General features: G+C 44.7%; 1 protein-coding gene across 2 annotated transcripts in view; it reads right to left on the bottom strand.

The window, feature by feature from the left end:
* The window catches only part of LOC147419883 (uncharacterized), a 45,415-nt gene that overhangs the window by 5,670 nt on the left and 15,356 nt on the right, over window positions 1-24,389 (bottom strand). Inside the window, exons 2-3 of one of the 2 annotated variants that reach the window (XM_086505300.1) lie at window positions 17,878-18,081; window positions 12,526-12,711 (exon numbers count right to left, since the gene is read on the bottom strand). In XM_086505300.1, the coding sequence (XP_086361426.1) occupies window positions 12,526-12,711; window positions 17,878-18,081 (390 nt within the window). The remainder of the gene's footprint in view (window positions 1-12,525; window positions 12,712-17,877; window positions 18,082-24,389) is intronic. The other variant, XM_086505301.1, reaches the window with a different exon arrangement.

Genomic DNA, 24,389 nt, shown 5'->3' with positions numbered 1-24,389 from the left:
AGCACTTTCCATTAAGAACGGAAGGCTCTACCTTCCATAAGAACTAAAAGGAACCTTGAGCACAGTTCGGAGCACTCATCTTGAGCAAAGCGCAAACAATCATTCCGCTGCACCTAACATTGGTATCAGAGCTTTGGCACTGTTCTGTATCACTCAAGGAAAGAACCACAAGAACCACAAGAATTTTTTTTGCTTGTTGAGGTCGCACGAACCCAAGTTCGCTTGGGCGTGTCGATTCCTAATCGTGTTTTGTTGAAGAGTGACAGGAATCCCAAGAAAGAAAGGCTTGTCCAGCCTCCCCTTGTGTCTCTTTTCACTCATTGAGAGCAGACCGTGCACTTAGCGGCCGGCCAATCGACGTGAGGTGGGAAAAAGCAACCTTGGTGTGAGCGCAAGGCCGCCAAGGGTTACGCCCGCAGAAAGAAGTAGAACTCGGGTGAAAAGAAGATCCTTCTCAAACACGGTTTGCAAGCGAAAGAAAACCTCAAGAACCTCAAGAACTCAAGAATCCAAGTTCCTTGTTAACTTAAGAACCCAAGACCACAAGAACCCACAAGAACCCACGACTTCAGAATGATCATCACTCGAAGCGGAATGGATGCTTCGCTTGGAGGTGATGAGCATGAGAGAGGCGAAGAAGAATTTTTCCCACCAGGCGGTTTTTCCGACCCTCCCCCTTCCCCATCTACGACACCGATTGCACTAACTCCAATGGAGGAATTGGAGCTGTTGTTTATGGAACAGAATTCACAACGCGAAGCAAGAAATGCCGCAAGAATGGCAACCATAGCGCGTGAGCACGAGCAAGCACGCTTGGAAGCCAAAGAACGACAAGCCAAATTGGATCGTGAATGCAAAGAAAGAAAAGCAAAAATGGAACGCAGACACGCAGAAGACAAAGCAGAAATACAAGAAGAGAACAAAGCAAGACAAGCAGAATTTGATCGCGAGATCAAAGCAAGAAGGGAAGAGTTCTTGCGACTCTTTTCTCAAGCTCAGGCACAGATGCAAGAGATTCGGAAAAAGGAGACTCTCTCAATCTCTTCTTCTCCAGAGCATGATACACAGGCTTTGCATGATTGTGTAGAGCATGATGATGATTTGATTGACAATGACTTGCATGATGTTTTGATTGACAATGATAAGCACAATGATTTGCATGATGATAAGCATGATGATTTGAATGACAAGCATGATGATTTGCATGAAGATGATGTGATTTCTCACAAGCATGATGAGTTGCATGAAGATGATGTGATTGTTCACAAGGATGACGTGTTAGTGGATGCTTTTTCTAGCGAAGCTAACCTCGTAGATTCGATCAATCACGAAGAACCCATCTTGGCTTTCGAGTCGAGGTCCAAAGAACCCCCACAAGACGATTCGATCATTCAGGAAGAACCGATCTTGGCTCTGGAGCCTTGGTCCAAGGAAGCCTCACAGGAAGTGTTATGTGTTCGCATGATTGATACGCACGCATTGTTCGAGTGTTTCATTCGTGATCGTTTCCTGTATTTAAGTCAGCGTCTTTATGTGATCCCTTTTCCTGAGCATGACATATTGTACGTTGAGCACGTTTCACTCATGGATGAGCACGAATGTATGCAGATTTTTCATGAAAAGCTGAAAAGTATGTATGTCAGGAAGTCACATTCCATGTCTCTTCCTTGGCATGACACAGTTTCCGAACAAGCACATGAAAGTATGAGCACCAAGCATGGGCATTTCCGTTGTGAATTGCCACAGTTGATTGCTTTAATTCAAAAGAGAAAGACTCGATCTCATTGTTTGCATGTGTGTGGTGAACAGTTTGGCACTCCGTCTATTTGTTCATCTACATTGCATGCACAGTCTATTAGAACGACAAAATTTTTTTCACTCACTTTACATGGAATAGGTATGTTCATGTTTTTGTGTTGGAAGTGGTTTCAGGAATTTTCACCCTTGGAAATTCTTGAAGAAGGTGGACCTACGTCCATAGACAAAGTTGAAGCATTGAAGGAGCCACAGGAGACTTTGTGTCGCTTTCGGCGCGGCCCAAAGAAGCAAGCATTGCAGACCTTTATGAAGTTCAAGTACCGCACGACCCACACATCAGAGTGGGCCCGCCAAGAGTCCCTTCCAGGATTCCGGATGCTATTGGCGATCTCCCTCGACGCCATACAGTTCGGTACCAGTACCTCACTTTGAAAAGGAGGGGATGTCACGTGACACATCCAACCCTATGTGTCCGTGGACAAGCTACAGCATGATCAGGGTTCAGTCAGTCCAGTCAGTCTAGATTTAGAAGTGATCTGGCACTTTTGTGAGTCTATTCGTAGACCGTGCATGCCCAGTCACTTAGTGTAGATGCATATCCTCTGGTTGCACACAGCATGATCATCAATATTCCCTTCAGAATCCATCAGATTCAGTCAGGGGAATTTTCCAGTGCACTTAGCCTATTTTCCCTATTTTTTGTATTTTTTGCTTATTATTTTTAAGTGACTTTCCAACAAAAGTAGGTAGGACAATTTTGCTAAGAAAATATATAAGCAAACCCAAGTTAGCACTTTCTGACAGAAGAGGCAGCAGGAGCTTCCCGCTCAACAGGCACCTTCTCAGCAGGAACCCCCATCAGTATCCCCAACGTTTTTGGTCCTCTTCATCGCCAAGACCTCACTCAGTCTAGCGTTTGCAAATTGCCTTCATCGCCACAGATACACTCAGCCCTAGCGTTTTCACATATCGCTAGCACTTCCACAGCCTGGCGTTTTCAGCCTCCCCACCATCTCCAGCATCTCCAGTTGCCTAGCGTTTTTGCTAGCACCACCCAGATCTGCCAGCGTTTTGGTTTTCAGCCCATTCCGCAACAGAAGAGGCAGCGTTTTCAGTAGTTAAACACAGCAGCAGATTCAGCCCTAGTTGGCTGCAGAAGATAGCCATTTTCAGCCCTCGAAAACGCAGCCAAAACAGTCATTTTCAGCCACAGAAACAGCCCTGGAATTCAGCAGTTAGAAGATCACAGATTTCAGCCCTAAAGTCATCGTCGTCGTCATCGGCATAGTCCCAAGTTGCATCAGTCCATTGCATCCGCATTGTACCACTTTGTGCAATCATAAGTAGACCACTCTCGCCGACGAGAGTGGAGCCTTCGGAGGAGGGTTTTACAACGGATGTCGTATCTCTCTTCTCTCTCTATCTCTCACTCTCATTCACTTGCATGCACAGTGTCCATTCACTTTTTTTGTGATCATAGCACTTTCCATTAAGAACGGAAGGCTCTACCTTCCATAAGAACTAAAAGGAACCTTGAGCACAGTTCGGAGCACTCATCTTGAGCAAAGCACAAACAATCATTCCGCTGCACCTAACATGTACAATGTGTTCAAGTACCATGGTATGCCATAGTCTATTGTCGGTGATCGTGATCCTCGTATGAAGAGCCTGTTTTGGAGAGGCTTGTTTGAAACCATGGGTACCACGCTTAAGTTTTCATACTCATTTCATCCACAAACTAATGGACGGTCAAAAGAGGCTAATTCTACTGTCTTAGATCTGTTGAAATGCTTTGTCTCAAAAATAAGGCCAAGTGGAAACTATATCTACTCATGCTTGAGTATGCGTACAACAATACGGTGCATTCTTCAACAGGCAAGGCAAAAAGGTTCCTCCCATTTTGCACGCAGAGGACCAAATTTTCGATTGGTGAAGTTCCGGAACTATCCCCCTATGGATGCAAAGTGGATGGAAGAGTGAACTGCTAGAGTCACCGAATGTATTGTAGCTTTACCTTGAGGCTTTTGGGTTACAACCTATGTATGCCCCAACCCAACATGTTCGAAAGAGGGGTGATGATGGAGCTAGCTCATCAAATGTACATACAGATTCAGTGCAATAGAAGTCGACACTGCTCTACAAATGCTAAAGGTATTATGCTCACTTCTATCGTAGATAAGAATGACAAAAGTATGAAGGTTTCATTTAGTCATTTGTATTTATGTTTCATGACCTTTAGGGTGCTAATCACACTAAATCATCTATGGCATGTATGTCTGGCATGCAATCAAGGACCTTTCTGGACATCATCCAGGGGGAGGAGGACCATAGAGGGCAAAGATTTAACTTTGCCAATGCAATTCGTTGCTGCTTGTTCTAAACTAGAAATAAAGCGTAGTACGGTGGCACAAATCTATAGTTTCAAATAAAAAAAAGGATAAATTGTCAGAGATAGCATAGTCCGATGAGGCAGTACATAGACATATGTTTGGAGTTGGAGATTCCAACCGAGGAAAGATTGTCTCACTATTTTTTGAGGTTGTCCAATCACAAGTGGCATGAATGTACTATGCGTCGTTTGGAAGCGGGAAAGAGATCATATTATGCATTTGAGAACATGTGAAATGCGGGAAAAATCAAGTGTTGGGCTCTCAAGAAGTACCTTTTTGATGCATGGTGACACGGGTACTTCTTTATGGAGTTGAAGTGTGGGACGGGAGCATCTGAAAGTCTACTTGGAAAGAGTTTGAGAATGTCCAAAAGCATTTCTTACAAACTTTCTCCAAGTTAAGACACAAACACCATATATGCTCCTACTTCTTGAGTCGGGATCTCTTCCAATTGAGTTTATGGGCATGGAAAGGGTTGTGGAGTACATGATAAAGATGCGTCAAAACCCCTCACATCGACTTCCTACAATTGCATGGGAAGCAAGCAACTTACTACAACGTAAAAGTGAACGAATTTTTTTCGTGATTGTTTTGAATGACTGTCCTTTCTCAACAAGTAAAGAAATAAAATGGCACGACTGAACAACAAAATCAGATTTACGAGAACAAAGGTGAGAAAATCTAAACAGTTGCGAACAAATGACACCATATTTAGCAAAAAGAGAGATGTTCAAAGAAATGTGAGGCATACTGATAATATTTAAATTCGTATTTTCCAATTCAAGGCATTTATCATAGATATCTACTTCCAAATGCAAAGGAGTTTGAAATATCTTAAGGTCTAAAAAGCCACAACAATCACTATTTGTGGTACAATTATGTTCACAAAACTCCTTGGGATAACTTCCTCCACCTATTGAACTTGAATCAAAGTACATAGAATCTTGAGAAAAAAAAAGTCATGAAAAAAGAAAACAATGACTAAGCCATTTGGAAACCTTTGTTAGAGAGGTGTTACATGAAGCAGCTATGAATCTAGGTTTAATAGGATTTTTGTGGAACATCCAAATAGTATACATAAATGGTAATTTAGGATGGCACTTAAAACCAGAAGACGTTGTGAGCGGGATGAAAACACACACAGCGCCTCTATAACGACCCGACACACACTCTTGGGAAGATACACACACACTATGGGGCACCACTCGGCTTACACAACACACCTGGCCGAGACAGGGAACACACCTCTGGAGTGAGAGGAGAGAGACTATCCACTTGCCCACTCCACACAGACACACACATACACACACACACACCCAAAAAACTCAGCTCAAAAGAGGAGAATTTCTTATGTTTAGATACAAATGAGCTTGGGCCAACACCAATGGGGCAAACAGCTCACACAATATGGGTAAAAGATACCAGATACAATCACAAATTGGAGAAGAAGCTTCACTCACCGGAGAAGATTACACAGAAAAACAGCAGAAAAAGAGTGAGGAATTTGGCAAAATGGACAGCGCCATCGCGTCCGGAACGGCCCAAAACCCCAGTCTACAATGTCAAAGTGCTCAAATCCGACCTTGGATGAGCAGTTTACGGCCAAAACAGGCTCCAAAATGAGCAAAAACACACCTGCGGCTGTTCCTCCTCTCTTCTCCACGTTTTTTCTGGTCTTCTCTCTCTTTTTTCAGTTCCCACACTTAGATTTTTTAGTTGGGCACCCTTGGCCTTTTAGATGACCTCAAACGGACCCCGAACAGGCCAAAAACTGACCTCGCAGTGCATAGTTGTCACCTTTTTGCATCATTCGCACACCTGGCACTCAGCTTTTTTCCAATAATGCATCTCGCCACCACGTGAAGTGGCCCCAAAAAAAGGTCCTCATTATGACCTTTTTGCATAGCTCTCACCAGAAAACACCCACGTTGTGTTTGTCCTCATCCGCGTGCAAATATTGACCTCGTTCGCCCTCCTGACGCCACTAGATGCCATCTGACGCACCTGCTGACCTCACGTCGTCGACCCGCGGATAGCTTCCTCGAGAAGTTTTACGTGCTATAAACTCCTCATTATTGTAGAAAAAACACACTGGTACTGGTAATAGTGAAAATCGATGAACTATGTACATGCTGTCCTACCTGTACACATGTGGGCCCCACGTAACCACCTGGCTCTGGAAAATGGGCAATTCTTTATTTGATGCACCATGCATGTGTATGTACATATGCGCAATCCCTTGCTCCAAAAAACTCCTGACATAATTTGCCCACCCCCTAGCCTGCTAGAGCATTCATGCTCAGCAGCAGTAACACTAGTAGATGCTCATTCCACCTGGATCCCACACAAAAACACTTGGCATTCCTTGCATCAAAAGCTTAATCAAACTTTCACCTGGTTCCCAAGGAAAACCTGTAGAGATGCCATTTATCAACCTCCCATCAAGAAAATCATCAATTACTTTGGCATAGACCTGCATGTACAAATATATCTCCTTCTCCATAGCTGAGAGGTCTCCATTGATCATTTGTGTCATCAATTCCTGCTTCTTTGAAAACTCAACCTTGGTTTGCATCAGCCCTTCAATCACTTCATAAGGCCCTTCACTTTCATCCTCATTCGCAAATGCAACTAAACCATCCTCCTGGATTTCTTTGTCCATAAAAAGAAATGAAACATCAGCATCCTCATCACTGCTGGTAGTGCTATCACTATCCTCATCTGTCACCGTGGAAGAGTCTTCATCACTAGAATCATCCTCATCTTCATAAAGCTCCTCTAATCGTTTCCTTGTGTCCATATTATAAAGCTTCTTGGTACCTGTCTTTCCATAGAGGCTAATCGAACCATGTCGCCAATCTTGAACAGCTCCCACTGCACGTAACCATGGTCTGCCCAGTATAATAGGATATGCTCCCAACCCTGCTGGCATCACATGAAAATCAACCACTGCCTTTGCATCATATGCCTCCACTTCTAAGCTCTTTACAACACCCAAGCATTTTACTTTTTGATGGTTTGCCAATCTGATCCGAAAACCTGACACCCCAGCCACTGTGAGACCCATCTTCTCAACGCATGAGTGTGTTATGACGCATATTTGGGCTCCGCCATCCACATAACCTTGTCCCAAATTTTTCCTTTTATGCCACACATCTACTATTGGACAAATGTCTGGTAGCTCGTCCATTGCCAACACCTTCACTGAACCTCTCTCTGGCTCTTTCTCCATTGGGTTAACCATCCTCTTCCACTGTCGCTTTAGCTTAGGCACCATCTCTATAAGCTGTCCAAAAGTAACATCTGCCTTCCTGCTCGTCAGATCCTCCTTCAAGTCATAGCTTAATTGCCCATCCCCTAGTGGAAAATCTGAAACATGAAACTTTCGACGAGCTCTCCTTTTCCTCTTGGCCTTGACATCCTCGCCTTCATGGCTCTTTCCTTTCTTCTTACTAGGACCTGGGGCACTTCTTCCTTCCTTATCCTCTGTGGTCCTCTTCCCAATAGGCATCACTAATGTATCCTCTAGCTTTGATGCCTTCTCCAAGGTGACTACACTTAGCACTTTTGTCTTTCCCTTTTCCTCCTGGGTCAGTCCACTGGTTCCTTCGTCTCCCTTAATTTCGATGCCATAATCATTTGATCTAGTTAGCACCTGTCTTGGCAATGGATACATGTCTCCCCCCATCCTTGGTGGCTTATCACATTGCGGGCTGATGTGACCCAACTCTCCACAATTATAACATGTGGGCATCTGCCTCCAAAACCTACTATTACTTTGTCCAACACCATTCCTAGGTCTTTCTTCACCTCCTGGCTGATTTGCAAACCGCCCTCGACCTCGATTATTTCCCACTTGACCTAGCATGTTTAGGCTGAGATTCTTCATCAGATCAACCACTTGCCTCATGTCTTGCCTTAGGCCATCATCTTGCACTGCTGTAGTGACCACTGCTGGCATAACCTGAGTAGTAACAGGAACCACTGGTTCATGATGAACCCCTGACATGCGCCCTTGTAAAGACTCTATAGGCTGAAATTCAGACCTCATTGGCAAAGACTCCACCCCTAACTGGCTCATTTTCCTCAGCTTCCACTCTTTGTTCCTTGCTACCTCTAGTGCATCTTCATATGTCCTAGGCTTCTTTAGCTCTACTCTCCAACGTATATTCTCCCAAAGACCAGCCAAGAACCTGTCCTTCTTCATCATGTCAGGCGGGGGTACCTGTGGTGCTAAAGCCTTGCACATTCGCTCCCATGCCAATGAAAACTTACGTATGTACGCATCTACTGGCTCACCTTCCTTTTGTACCAAAGCCTGTACTTCTTGCCACACTTTGTCAGGATCTTCTATCTTCACAAACTCCACTTCCAATCCATGCCTTAGATTGTCCCAACTCAATCTTATAGGTGGATCAGCCATACGCAACTCCTCTTCAAATGCTTTGGACCAAGCTCGTGCATCACTCTTCAAACAAATTTGGAGAAGGCGTAACATTTGCGTAGGGTCATGAATCTGGTTGCTAATGCAGACAACCTCCATCTTTTCCAGAAAGTCCTCCACATCTTCATCACTTCTTCCATGAAACTCCGGATAAGAGAAAGCCATGGCTAGAGAACCCCTTCAAACACACGTGCAAGAACCCAAAACTTTTCACTACCCAATCCCCAGAAACTTCAATGGAGCTCAACTTTAGATGAGAACAAACACATGCACATCAAATGAGTTTTCATAGTTGATCATCGGAATGACAACAGGCAAAGGACATTCCAGGATCTCTCTCAATCTTCTTGGCCCAAACATAAAGACTATGCGCTGCTGGAAAAAGATCTTCCTGGACACATGAACATTAATCTGAATTCTTTGAGTTAAATGAAATGGAGTGAATTGAGGGCCATTTTGATCGTCCATTAAAGCCAACCATGAAGCTCCCAAGAAGGCACACCTGACTCAACCTCTGATTTTGCCAAAATTTCAGCAGCATAACAGCATAAATGGCTCAAAATACCAAAAAACCAGCCATCATAACTTGGGAAAATTTCGACAGAGTTTCCCCAGAAGTAGAGCAGTAGGAACCCAAAATATAGACTGTCTATGTACGCATAAACTGTCAAGAATAGAATCCAAGCATCAAGTAGGACTCACTAGTACATAGCCTATGGCGAGGTCACGAAAAGGGTGCTCCAGCTACCTGTATCACCGAAAGGATCTCCACATTTGAGAATCCCCCAGCTCAATAAAAACCTCACGCTATCGACCCTCACACGAAAGCTAATGCAAATCGCGTATAGTCAAGTCTCAGAAATGACTATCTTCCAGACCAAGTCTCAGAAATGGCTGGGACTGCCAAATAAAACCATATATGGCTCCACAAAGGCGTACAATGGCAGTTTCCACAAGTAACGTACAATCCAGCAGACAATGCGCTCACATAGGCGCCAAGTGATGCATTCCCACAACAACTGCAAGTGACATCATTGCTAGTATATCACTGTACTCCAGCTACCTGTACCTGTGTGAATCACCTGTACCTGTACCTGTCCCTGTAACCTGTAACTTGTAATCTGCAATCCCGAAGCTCGAAGCTCGAAGCTCGAAGCAGAAGGTACTCGAAGAAGATCCTCCGTGGGGGCGCCAAAAGAATGTGAGCGGGATGAAAACACACACAGCGCCTCTATAACGACCCGACACACACTCTTGGGAAGATACACACACACACTATGGGGCACCACTCGGCTTACACAACACACCTGGCCGAGACAGGGAACACACCTCTGGAGTGAGAGGAGAGAGACTATCCACTTGCCCACTCCACACAGACACACACATACACACACACACACCCAAAAAACTCAGCTCAAAAGAGGAGAATTTCTTATGTTTAGATACAAATGAGCTTGGGCCAACACCAATGGGGCAAACAGCTCACACAATATGGGTAAAAGATACCAGATACAATCACAAATTGGAGAAGAAGCTTCACTCACCGGAGAAGATTACACAGAAAAACAGCAGAAAAAGAGTGAGGAATTTGGCAAAATGGACAGCGCCATCGCGTCCGGAACGGCCCAAAACCCCAGTCTACAATGTCAAAGTGCTCAAATCCGACCTTGGATGAGCAGTTTACGGCCAAAACAGGCTCCAAAATGAGCAAAAACACACCTGCGGCTGTTCCTCCTCTCTTCTCCACGTTTTTTCTGGTCTTCTCTCTCTTTTTTCAGTTCCCACACTTAGATTTTTTAGTTGGGCACCCTTGGCCTTTTAGATGACCTCAAACGGACCCCGAACAGGCCAAAAACTGACCTCGCAGTGCATAGTTGTCACCTTTTTGCATCATTCGCACACCTGGCACTCAGCTTTTTTCCAATAATGCATCTCGCCACCACGTGAAGTGGCCCCAAAAAAAGGTCCTCATGATGACCTTTTTGCATAACTCTCACCAGAAAACACCCACGTTGTGTTTGTCCTCATCCGCGTGCAAATATTGACCTCGTTCGCCCTCCTGACGCCACTAGATGCCATCTGACGCACCTGCTGACCTCACGTCGTCGGCCCGCGGATAGCTTCCTCGAGAAGTTTTACGTGCTATAAACTCCTCATTATTGTAGAAAAAACACACTGGTACTGGTAATAGTGAAAATCGATGAACTATGTACATGCTGTCCTACCTGTACACATGTGGGCCCCACGTAACCACCTGGCTCTGGAAAATGGGCAATTCTTTATTTGATGCACCATGCATGTGTATGTACATATGCGCAATCCCTTGCTCCAAAAAACTCCTGACAACGTCTTCATGATTACAAAATCACAATGAAATTTCCTAAGAGAATGATAATCACAAGAAGATAAGCTATTCCTTCTTGACGAAATGTTCTTAGAGCAAGAAGCCAATTTCAAAGAAACTTTCTTGAGGACGGCAGACTTCCAATATGAACAACCACCTTGAACTTCTAAAGACTCCTCAAGCTTTACTAGAAACTAGTAATTCCCTTCTCTATGGCTTTGAGAAGGCAAGAGTCATCCGAGGAAGGGAGCCAATATTTAGTACTTCTAGAGAAGAGGTCTTTGAGGTAATCAAAGGAAGAATAAAGCAATCGACAGTAACTACATGACCCAAAGCTCCATTCACGTACGAAGAAACGGCAACTTTACTATAAGGACAATCAATACCAAAGATTGCTAGCCTCTCTTGCGCTTTCAGATTACGCTCAATGTCATTGTGGTTAAAAGCCTTTTGTCCTAAAGTTTTCACATATTTGAAAGCTACGACGCGATGGTTCCATACCTTTCTCACACAAGGAGGGAGAGCATCCAAAGCTTCTTGAGATCTCAAAATAGAGCTTCATCCAATCTTGTCTAAGTCACAGGAGATAAAGATCGTTATTAACAAATCTTTCTTAACAACCAAGCGATTCTTCAAAAATTTGCCTAACAGTACTCGTAGTTGAGTGCTATGAGGCTTTCTTGATTCTAAATCTTCATGAGAGTAGTTCTCAAGGGTGTACAATGAGAGTAGTTCTCAAGGGTATACAAGAGCTTAAAGAGAATGCTTGTATTATACCTCTCAAACTCTTTATAAGAAAAAGAACCAAACTCCATTACTCTAGATAGGTGAATCATCTTTGTTTGTAATCCTTGTATGCAAAAACTCTATGATGCCAACACTCTCAATCCTAGAGTTTAAGGTCCTACGAAAATCTTGCACTCTGTAAGAAATAGTGCTATGAAAGAAAATTGGATTGATTTGAGGGATAGAAGGTGGATCTAAGCAAGAACCTTTAGGAATCCAAGCTATTTTAGACTGCATTTGCTAAAGCATAGGTTTCTTGTGGTAATTTGTCTTATTTTTACGTAAAGAAGCCTTTCCTTCCAAGTTAAAGGTTGGGGGCCACGTTGATTTATAAAACTCTTTAGCGTTTCTAAAATTTTACCCCCTATGTGCTCAATAGGAAAACAACGGAAAGATTCAAAGTCATGTTTTGCTATCGCCGCATACAAAGGTTTCACACTTTCATGTAAAGTGCTTTTACTTTGAGCTTTTCTCGCTTCTCTTACGTGTTCCTGAAAAGGTTTGCCCAGCATACATCATAGACTATCATGATAGCAAAATGCCACTTACGCTTTTGCCATGTAGATATGCACTTACACTATTAGGAAACAACAGAAGAGGAGAGGCCAGCCAAAAAAATAACAAGCATTCATAGCTTTTCTATACCAGCCATCTCATTTTCAATAGGAGTAATATACCTTCATCTGCTACTCACAAAGAGCTGCAATTCACTATCAATTATAAGAGTAATACTCTCTACCTCATGGTACATACATTAGGAGCTCACAAAGACTTCCAAAGAAAACGTTCTCCATGTGACATACCTTTTGAATATTCTTGAATGATTCTTGAGCCTGCTTCAACAAACCAGCTTTGCAATACGAATGCAGCAAAAAACCGTATGCGGTTTGAATCTGTTGGATGCCCAAGATTCTCAGCAAGTTGAAAAGCTCCAAATTTCTTTCATAATTTCCTTTGCGCCCATGAAGTTGCATCAGCTTATTTATAACCTACACAATGATGAAATAATCCATTCACAAGGTTTGAACTAACAAAAAAATTTCTTTAAGCTAACACAATTTCATAAAACAAAAGATCATGCAATAAAACGAAAGAGGATAGATTCACTTTCAGTGTTTGAAATGAAACGAAACAACATTAACATACAGAGATTGGAAACTTAATAAATACAACTTTTATAACAAATCACCTTTAAAATTATTGAGAAGGACAAACATAAGACGAGAGAAAATTTTAGCCTAAAATAACCTATTGACTAATATAACATTCTACAAAGTCCAAACCTGGAGAGAAGTGATACTCAACCAAATTGAACACTGTTAGGGTAAGCCCAACTTGTGGCACCATGTGGGAAAGCCCTCTAGCCACCTAGGAAGAGATAATTGACGACATGGTCCAATAGCAAGAAGGTGCAACCTCTCTAGCCAATGATTGGAAAGCACCAAGCCTATATTAGAGGCTATTTTCTAATGACGCATTGCACTTTGAATCCTATCATTGTGTCTATACTCTCTCTCTCTATGCTCTTGCTTTTGGCGTAACCTAACCCTAACACCATGGTTAAGCTAAGGTTACACCCTTCATAGCCTAACGCTAATCATTGGTGATTAGGGAGTACGCTTCCGCATCGACTAACCCATCAAGTGGTATCACATTTGACAATTCACTCCCAGGCATTAATCTCTATGCTAGATTACATTGGCGCCCTCTCTCTCTTAGTCATCTTTGCATTGCACATTGCATACACTAATCCTTCTCTTTTGAACTCTATTAATGATGGGATACGTACTGTTGAAGGTCACCACCCACATTGATAGAATTAGAAAGAACATGATTAGGCTCCTTTTCCATCATTAAATAGATCAATTTTGCACAACAATTTCACTAAATTTCTTGCATTTTTGCACTAGCAATTAACCTCTCCTTAGTTTTTCATTTCCTTTTGTAATTTGTATGTGTTAATAACCCTCTGCATAAGCTTTGTTTGGACTCCTTAAACTCCCAAAAATCCAATTTGATTAGCCTACCTAATTGTCTTGCCGAGTTTAGGTGTGTGTGTGTGTGTGTGCCCGCATATGAGCTCTTGCTAGCCCGGGTACAAAATTCCATTCTTAGGAAAAGCTCCACCTGCAAGCAAGGTAGTCATGATGGTTAGCCTACCAAATACAATGCATTTGTTGACTTGATGGAGGTTCAAAACCTAGCAGGCTGTTTTTGGTAAACATGGACAGACCCGACGTCCGAATTCCAAAGTAATTAATAGTGCAAGGCAGGTCTGCGAACGGACCTCACCTGACCGGCCGCCCGTAGATTGGTCTTCGGTCACCAACCGACGACTGCCGGTGCTTCTTGCAGCCGATGCGCCAACCCACCTCCCCGACCAAACCAGACACCTCCGACCGCCTTTGGTCCACCCCGACCTTTGGTCCAAGCCCGCCCCAAAGGGCTCTTCCCACGGGCTTCTTCTCCAAAGATCAAACCCCCTTACCAAGGGGCAGTCCCCGCGAGCAAAAGGGCAGCATCAGCAAAAACTTCAAAGGCTCCTCAAAGCAAAAAGCCTTGCACTCCAAGACAACAATAAACCTTCAAAGACTTCTCCTGAGCACCTAAGCAACATCAAGCAAAGAATTCTCTAGAGCTCTAGGAACAACAAAGGCCTTTCATCTTTAAAGCTCGTCCCCTTTCATCTCTAAAGCTCAAGTCCAAAGTACACTTCAACATATATAAATCACATGTGCACGAAGCTCACATTGGAATTTATGGAATTTATGCACGAATCCATGCTTTGGCATCTATGCACACTTTTGTAGACGGGTACAGACACTGCCTACACTATGCGTGTATGGTAAGATCGCCCCTTGCCATGAGCACACACACAAGCGCACAAAATGATGTGTATGTGCGCGTTACAACATTGGCCATGAAGGCCGTATCCATGACATTTCGGACCAAAAAAAATCAAGAAAACAAAGCACAACATCGAGTTATGCATGAAGATAAAGAAGAAAACAACAACATTAAGATGAAGATAACGACAACAAACAAAGAAACCCGTTGCAGATTTGTGTGGGGGAGAAATTCCTCCAAACTATAAACAACAAATAACCATGTGAATCTGTGTGCACTCAGTTGTGTGTCACCCTCATTTGTGATAGGAAAGCTTTGTGTGTCTACCCTTGTGTTTGGGAGACTTGTGTGCTTACCGTTTTGTGCCAGTGGAGACTTGTTAAGGTGCGGGGTTTGTTGCACCACAGGAACACACCCTGATGTTTGTGTACCTACACCCTTTGTGTCTAGGGGAGACAAGTTTGCGTTTGAGGGGAGACAGATTATGTGAGTGCAATACCTTTTGTGTTATGTGCGACAATACCCTTATCTGAACCTGTGTGTCAGCCATGTGAACCAAAATACATGAAGTCTTCGTAAAACTCCAAGTTTAGCTTAAGGGGACGATTGTTAGGGTAAGCCCAACTTGTGGTACCATGTGAGAAAGCCCTTCTAGCCACCTAGATAGAGATAATTGATGACATGGTCCAATAGCAAGAGGGTACAACCTCTCTAGCCAATGATTGTAAAGCACCAAGCCTATATTAGAGGCTAATTTCTAATGAAGCATTACACTAGAGTCCTATCATTGTGTCTATACTCTCTCTCTCTCTCTCTACGCTCTTGCTTTTGGCATAACCTAACCCTAATTACTATCTCTCTAACCCTAACCCTAACACCATGGTTAAGCCCTCCATAGCCTAATGCTAATCATTGGTGATTAGGGAGTACGCTTCCGCATCGATTAACCCATCAAACACAATCTTTAAACCTTAACACCATTGCTTGTCCAAACCGAAAGAATAAGATCATTATCTTTATCGTGCATCAGTTGAACCTTAGCTATGCCATCCATACTCAAATCATCAGAGCCAAGGAGTAGGAGTTGGAGTAGGTGTAGGCGCATATATATTTTGTTCATGATTACAATGATATCAAAAGAACAAACTGAGTTTCTATTGCACCCATGGAGGTGATGGGCAAACTCGCCCATCATAAAGGTTAGCAGTTGCCAAGTAAAAGCCAATATATTAAAAGTACAAAAACAACAAAGACAGCTGAATACAAAAGAGAGTGTCAGTAAGCTAAACAGTTAGTGGGCTTTTGAAGTCCCCCTTCTATTGTATATACTATGGAACGTATTGAACCTTCCACAAGAAGAAACATAGAAAATAAACTTCTTACACAAAAAAAACGATCAAGCTGTAGTTAGAATGCTTTTCAACAAATATCCTTTTTCAACAACTAAAGAATTAAGCGACACAATTCAACAACAAAAGCAGAATTACAGAACAAAGCTGAGATAATCTAAACTACTGACAGAAAATAACATCATTTTTAGGAGAGAAATGTTGGAAGTGATGCCAAACATACAAATCATCTAGAGATTGGCAAGGATTGGGTTTAAGGCCTTTAACATAAATATAACTTCCAATCTCAAGCAGCTTAAAATATCTTTAGGTATAGAAAAGCTGGAGGACTGGAAAGCTATGCCAGATTCTAGAAGAATTGAGCCACGAAGGAGAAGATAGTTGCAAAATAAGCAAAGTCAGAACTAGAATTTGTTTACTAGACATGCACCCTTAAATAGGCTTTCCTCCAAAGTCTCAACGGAACTACAACTTTCCTAGACAGGTACATCATAGATGGCATACTAGGATATAATTGGATAGGGGGAGTCACATAAAGGGACAGGTCAGGCTCACCCAACAACCACAAGGATTCTACAGACTACAAAAATAACATGAGTAGCCATAAGTAAGTCCAACCGACTACAACACCATGGCTAACCTGATCATAATGCCTCCTACAGTAACAAAAAAGGTAGGAAACAGTGGATTCTCACAACAATAGGAAGAGTAATAATGACACGAGAATGTGTAGTCCCCACAACAGTGACACCCGAATAACTACAGCCACTCATTACCACAGGATCAAGCGGACTACGATTGCAATTTATCAGGTTGTACTACCCCATCATATAGATATGCATGAAGATGGGAAATACAAACTTACTTGAGAGTCAGCCAACAATGGCATATAATTGCATTGTTGTTTTCGTTTCGTTTTTTGGTTGGTTGTGTTTTATATCGTATTTGTGTCCTAGTTCACCCATAGACTAGGTGGTGCCCCCTTAAGTATGTTTTGAGGCTGTTTGAGGGCCAAGCTTGCTCTTGAGCTCACACATGGGAGCCAACCTAAACATAAACTTAATCTCAAACTTTGCTGTAAAATGCAAACTGCAACTAAGAAATAGAGACCAGCCACTTCGGCTGCCTCTGACCAGCACCAATGCCATATTCCGTACCGCAGTTTGCTAACGTACTAGCACATGCTACACATTTAGGTTTGTGTTGGCTGGTAGGATGGACGTCTAGCCTAATGTGAGGGAGAAAGAGGAGACCGGATATAATTGTCACCTGTCAATATGTGAGCTTTAAAAAAGCCCATGTTGTGACCTAATGCCCATTTCCGAGACTCTCCTCCTGCTAAAACCTGACATATTGTCCATTTTTAAGACTTCTGTCGCCAGAACCAGACGATTTGTCTTTTTTCAAAAGGCTGCAATCACTCTACAAATTGCATGGCATCTCAAACCACAGGTACTAGATCAATGCCAGCCTCATTGGCTGAGATAAAAGATCTGTGCAAACACTTTCACCCAGCAAAATAATCTCGGACTGCAGAATCGATGTCAGTTCTTACTGAAAGGACCTCAGAGCTTCTTAAACTCACCCGACTGGAACAAGCACCGCAGTCTCCAAGGGAGGAAAAAAGATAGAATGTTACCAGTCTGAGAACCTCAAAATATTGTACAATCGTCTGATGAGACCGCCAAAATCACAGTAAGTAACAAACAGCAAATGCATGCCAATGCCAATAAAGTAGGGAATACTCAATCCCCATATTAATATGATTGTAAATGCAAGCCATGGTGTGACTTATGGCACAGCATGCTCATTTCCACTTGTAAAGAACCCAGGTCAAAAACAAACAATGAGACAAACTACCCAAATCATTTCCCCTTGCAAGAGCTGAAATTAAAAAACCATGACTACAAAGCACCACACTCACTTCAGGTTTTAAGTGGAAGGCGAAAGTTATCATGCCTTCGAGTCGGGAAGGTAGCCTGCATCCTGCATTGAAACAAAAACTCTCTCGGCTCCTTCTGCGTTGTTTGCTTCCCAAAACCCATTTATAAGCTTTCTAAATATATTTGCACTGACAGGCATTCCTTCTTTCGTCATGTTTTGTAAAAGACTTTCCGCCTTATACAAATCAAGGGCTTCTCCACAAAGGTAACCAGTAATAAGCTGTTGGAACCCAAAAAAAAAAACATAATACCAAATCAGACTTATTTGATTTCAATCACATCACCAATGCACAGATATAATCAATCCTACCAATGGTACACCTAAACATATAGCTTGTCTGATTCGAGAATCGCATAAAGCATGCACAGATATAATCAATCCTACTAATGATACAAGTCAACGTACTAGGCCCATGGGAAATCCGCATGTTTGATCTCAGCAACTGTCATTATGGTGATGACCTGCTGTTGATGTATTCTTTAACAAAGCTACATATAGAATGTGTGCTAATGGTGTATAGTTTTGTTAATGCGTTACTTTGTCCTTTGATATACTGATATTACTTTCACAGCCACCACAGGCCACTTCTCAGCCAAAGATCTAAATTCTATGACTGCATCCAGAGCAGCTCGGAGATTGGCTTGGTTGGCAGTGCTTAGATGTCGGGGAAAGCTGCGAGCCCAATGAGCCTTTAACGTGATCCATAACATAAAGCAGCAAATCGTGGTAAAAAATGTATCCTGCAGATGGAGATCAAACAGATGTGCAATGGGTGGAAGCATATCAAGAGTGCCTCATCTGTAGCCCAAAGATGTGAGTAAGAAAACTGGATCTATAGGAGAGCCCTCAAATAAAGTGTGTGAGCCCCGATACGCAGTAGACTTGCAATTGCTCCCCACGTCACAAACCCGTCGGGAATGCCAACTCTGATAAGTAAACAACATACCGCTCGCCAAACTGGCTATGGGCATATCCAAAAGCAATGGTGTAGGAACTCTTTTTGCAGTGTATTATATCGCTAACATGTCCATTCGTGTAGAGGCTCTCTGGACAGAGAGCTTGGACAGGCAGGATTCTCTTGCTAACAGAGTGGCCTCAGGACTAGCTCAGATTAGTCGTTTCTTTCTCCAGGAGTCTTTGGCTCGCCGGGCTGCAGCGAGAGAGGAGGAGCAGCGTCTCAGACAGGGCATTGCTTCGTTGCAGAGGATGCAGGAGCAACATCCAGACAGTCCTTGGTCGGAGGAGCAGCTACAGCAGGCTCGCCAGGAGCTTGTTAGCACAGAGGAGCGGCGACATGAGTTTGCTTTCCACCGACGGGCATCTCAGCGGACACAAGTGGGCGACAGAGTGACTGGTGCTTTCTTTGAGGCAGTGGGACCTCGGCATTCGCATGCCAAGGTCAGCCAATTGCGGAGGCCCGACGGGTCAGTTGCTTCTGAGCCCGAGGATAAGTTGCTTCTGAGCCCGAGGATATGCGTGCAGTTGCTACTGACTTTTACCGTGAGTTACTGTCTGCAGAGCCTCAGTCGGAGCGTCAGGATGCATGCAGGGAGTAGGTTTGGGCACAAATGCCTTGCCTTCTGACTGAGGAGATGCGTCAGAGGCTTGAGCTGCCACTTCAGCTTGAGGAGTTGCACACGGCTCTTAGGGCCCTCCCCCGTGGTAGCTGTCCAGGTGAGGATGGGTTGACTCCCAGTTTTTTCTTGGAGTACTGGGACCTGCTTGGCCCAGATCTCTGTAGTGCTTTTCACTACATTTTGCACACAGGAGTGATGCCTGACAGCATGAGTGAGGGCTTGATCTACCTCATTCCCAAGGAGGGTGGCTCCTTGGATGAGATTCGACAGTGGCGCCCCATCACCATCCTCAACTCAGCCTACAAAATTCTTGCCAAGGCTCTGAGTTTGAGGATTCAGCCACTTCTAGAGAGCCTTATACATGGGACTCGGGCTCTTAGGACCCTCCCCCGTGGTAGCTGTCCAGGTGAGGATGGGTTGACTCCCAGTTTTTTCTTGGAGTACTGGGACCTGCTTGGCCTAGATCTCTGTAGTGCTTTTCACTACATTTTGCACACAGGAGTGATGCCTGACAGCATGAGTGAGGGCTTGATCTACCTCATTCCCAAGGAGGGTGGCTCCTTGGATGAGATTCGACAGTGGCGCCCCATCACCATCCTCAACTCAGCCTACAAAATTCTTGCCAAGGCTCTGAGTTTGAGGATTCAGCCACTTCTAGAGAGCCTTATACATGGGACTCAAACAGGTTTTGTCCAGGAACGCAGTATCCTTGACAACATCTTTACTTTTTGGGAGGCTTGTGTCCTAGCACGGCTCCGTGGTGAGGACCTAGTGATTCTTCTCGATTTTGAGAAGGCATAAGACAGAGTTGACTGGGACTTTCTAGAGGGCACTCTACGCAGGATGGGCTTCTCCGATGCTTGGATCAGAGGGGTGTCAGCTTTGTACAGACATGCTCACAGTCAGGTACTTTTGGCAAGAGGTAAAGGTGATCGCTTCATGCTCACACGTTCGGTCAGACAGGGCTGTCCTCTTGCCCCCTTCCTCTTTCTGTTCTATGCGGAGGCGATGAGCAGGTTTTTGGTGTCGCAGCAGGTTGGTCTACGGGGCTTAGCACTCCCTATTCGGGGAGATGAGCTACTAGACGCTGAGTTTGCCGACGACTCAGCCTTGTACTTAGATGGCCAGGAGGCCAACCTTCACAAGTGTGAGCAGGCTCTGGAGACCTTTTGTTGTGCATCGGGCGCACTGATCAACTGGAAAAAGACAATGGCTTTCTCGATTGGTAGTGCTCCTGTGCCCGATTGGATGCCAGGAGAGGGTTTTAGGTGGATTCCCCCAGGGACTGCAATTCGGTACTTGGGTTGTCAGGTTGGTTTGGACTTGTCTCCCGAGCAACAGATTGCTCCCCTCCTCCTGTCTATCAGGAGGAAGTTGTTACATTGGAGCTCAGCACGACTTTCTTTGGCTGGCAGAGTAGTAGTGGCCAACCAGGTGTTGTTGGCGACTATGTGGTACATCACTTCTTGCTGGATCTTCTTGAGTTCCTGTATCAGCCAGGCAGAGAGGCTGATCAGGAACTTCCTTTGGTCAGGACGTGACACTCAAATAGCCCGAGCCAAAGTGGCTTGGCAGGTCATCACTCTTCCTTGTTCACAGGGAGGGCTTGGGATCATTGACCCAGCACAGCTGAGCAGAGCCCTTCTTGGGAAGTTCATAATCAGAAGACTTCTTCCAAACGAGGAGCCCTGGAAGGAGTTCTTGCTACAACGGCTTCGTGCTAGGGTGCCTCAGGCTGGAGGCCCCTGGCAACCTTCGACCAGATGGATCTTCACAGAGATGCGCAGAGTTGGTTTGAGCAAGAGACTAGAGACCGCTTCGCTGTGAGTTTGCTTCGATCTTGGGAGCTCTTGCGGCGAGGCCTGGAGCAAAGACAGCCTACTTGCACGGAGGAGCGCCTACGGCAGCCCCTTGTTTGGAACCCCATGGTTAGCACTCAGAGAGGCCACTTGGTTGGTAGTCGACCTCATGTTTCCTAGGGTCCCATGGCAGCGGGTCCAGCACGCTCTTTAGGTGACTGGTTAGAGTTTTCAGGCTTGTCAGAGGAGGTGCAAGGTTTCCAACTACAGGGCATGAGAGGGGTGCAGAGCATGTGCCAGGACATCTCAGAGGCAGTTCCAACTGAGTGGCTCGCGCCTCTCGAGCCAGTAGCACCCAGGTGGATAGGAGCCTTGTCACGAGTCTGTGGCAACTTTACTTGTTGATTTCTTTTTGGGGGAATTTTATTTGACTTGTTTTAAAGCACCCCTCTGGAAATGACAATGCCCGAGTTGCATGGTGTGAGGCGGACAATGAGAGTCTAGGCCGGACGGCCAGTGAGCATTGAAGTTGACCAAATGGACTAAGGTTAGCCACGGTGGGGCTACGAGTGTAAATCACCTGATAGCTGGCCGACATTGCATTTTCCGATGTGGTTCCAGTGGTGATTGATGGTCAGACGACCACTGTGAGTGCCGTGGAAGCATCTCCTAAAATTTAGGGAACTGCTATTTTGGGCCGTGAAATGTGTTCGCGTCATTAGCTCTGGAATGACAAGGGGAACATTTTATTGCTCTGTTGCCAAGTCAACTGACGCACTAGTTGAGATATTTTTAGGCAAATTGGCCAAAGTCGGAAACTGGGCGAGGTGTCAGCTCCTGAGCAAATCTGCCACTATGGGAGAGCTGGGCGAGTTGTTTATCAGCAAAAGGGGCGCCATTTTCAGCCACAGGCGGATTGCAACAGGTTGAGAGCTATGGAGTGCTTCCTTTCCCTCTTATGTACAGTGCGGTGCCAGGAGTGATGCCCTGCACGCTACGCATTGCTCTCTCTCTCCCCTATGAGCAGTATGTTATGCCCCTCTAGTGCGCTTTTCATTTGACCAATGTACAGTTATGTGGGTTCATGCGCGATTGCCGAGGGAAGAGCCTCTTGCACAAGTACTGGATTAACTAGTTGCTAATCCCCCGCAGGTACAGGTGAATTTGGAGAGGTTTCACGTGAGAAATCTCGTCCGATTCAAAGGGCAAGTAGCCCTACAGGTGCGGGAGCTCGAGGACTTGCTACGGATGCGACCGGCACGCGAAACGGAGCCCGAAACAGGGAATTACAGCCTGCTGTGTATTTTTGCAGGTTTAGGGTTTCGGCCCTAAACGGACCCTAATACCCCTAGGAGGTTCGGGGGCGCGAGGGGACCACTGAAGAGGTGATCTGGCGCATTTTCGGGGCAGAAAACAGAGAATTCAGCATGCTGCAGATTCTCGCCAGGTCTTGCAAAGTGTCCGTATGCGTCGGGAAAGTCATCTAATGCGTGGGGATACTGACTGTGAAGGATCCTAGTACAGTTATGTTGCCGAATCGGGCCAGAACAGATGGAATTCAGCCCGGATTGTGCGGGGCAGCTTGTAGGGAACCACAGGTTTTATTCCCTCTAATAAAGAATAAAGAAATACCGAAAGGGGCGCCAACCTTTGGGGCCTACAGGTGTCACTGTCTGCTTGGAAGCATTCTAGCTTCCTGGCCGTGCTATTTGTTTTGAAGTGTAATCCTATCCCCAGATACAGGTTCCTTTTAAGTCATTGCCTTGTGTCGTAAAGTTAAGTGTTAAAGAATCGGGTGAAAGCTAACGCCTACCGCCCCACGGGCCGGTTTCATGGTTCTGTTGCCAGGACAAGATCACTTTTTCCTTAAGAAGTGAACCTTGGTTGGTTTGAGGCGAAGACACAAAGCACAAGAACTTGGAATTACACTATGGCTGACAAGACAGACAATGCTAGAGAAGAGGGTTCCTCTTCCCAGGGTAGACAGGCTACTCCTTTACAGCATGAAGTTGGCGAGAGTTCACGACCGCCACTGTCTACGACTTTTGTTCGTGTGAATGCACAGCAAGAACAAGTTCAAGGTTCATGATTGGGCACTTTGAAGAGGATGCGTTCAAGACACAATTAGTTGTTGCTATGAATGTCTTCACTCAGTTGGTGCAGAAGCCCAGGTTTATGGATTATCTGCAAGCACCATTAAAGTCACAGCAGGCAAGGGAATGCCCTCAACGTACAGAGCCCGTTGAGGCTCAAGCCCGGGTCCCCCATGCGACTGAGCACGATAGGGAGCATTCACATGTTGCGGAGTCACGTCAGGCTCCTAGACAGGTCCCTCCTGACCATGAACAGGTGGCGAGGAACCCTACTCCACAGGTTTTGCCAGTTCAGCCCGCCACCTTTCAGGGTCAAAATGTTGCATTCAAAGGACAGGGAACCAATCTCCAGGCAATGCGTCAGGTTTTTCCACCACCCACGGTACATCCTGGGTATTTCGGGGGTGGATCCGTGTTCCAAAGTATGGCTGGTTATGCGCCTGGAAACCAGCAGTACATGCCTAGAACAGTGTTTGGGGGTATGCATGGCATGACGCCAAACCCCATGTATGGTAACATTGATATGCAGCAAGGCCTTCAGAGCAATCAGGACCAGTTTGGGGTGCTACAGGTCAATTTTGGAATGGTTGGTTTTTTTGGACAGCAGCCAGATATGACACCTTTAATGCAGAATCTCAATGACCAAGTGTCACGTGACACATCCCAACCCTATGTGTCCGTGGACAAGCTACAGCATGATCAGGGTTCGGACAGTCAAGACAATCTAGATTTAGAAATGATCTGGCACTTTTGTGAGTCTATTCGTAGACCGTGCATGCCCAGTCACTTAGCATAGATGCATATCCTCCGGTTGCACACAACATGATCATCAGAATCCATTAGCATCAGTTAGGGGAATTTTCCAGTGCATTTAGCCTATTTTCCTATTTATTGGGATTTTCACTTATTATTTTTAAGTGATTTTCCAGCAAAAGTAGGTAGGGCAATTTTGCTAAGTTAATATATAAGCAAACCCAAGTTAGCACTTTCTGGCAGAAGAGGCAGCAGGAGCTTCTCGCTCAACAGGCAACTTCTCAGCAGTACCCCCCCAACACACC

The sequence above is a fragment of the Adiantum capillus-veneris genome, chromosome 29 (genome assembly GCF_014529385.1).
Source record: "Adiantum capillus-veneris isolate H3 chromosome 29, ASM1452938v2, whole genome shotgun sequence".
NCBI lineage: Eukaryota > Viridiplantae > Streptophyta > Polypodiopsida > Polypodiales > Pteridaceae > Adiantum > Adiantum capillus-veneris.
Note: the sequence above shows the minus strand (reverse complement) of the source record. Positions and strands in the feature narration are given on the sequence as shown.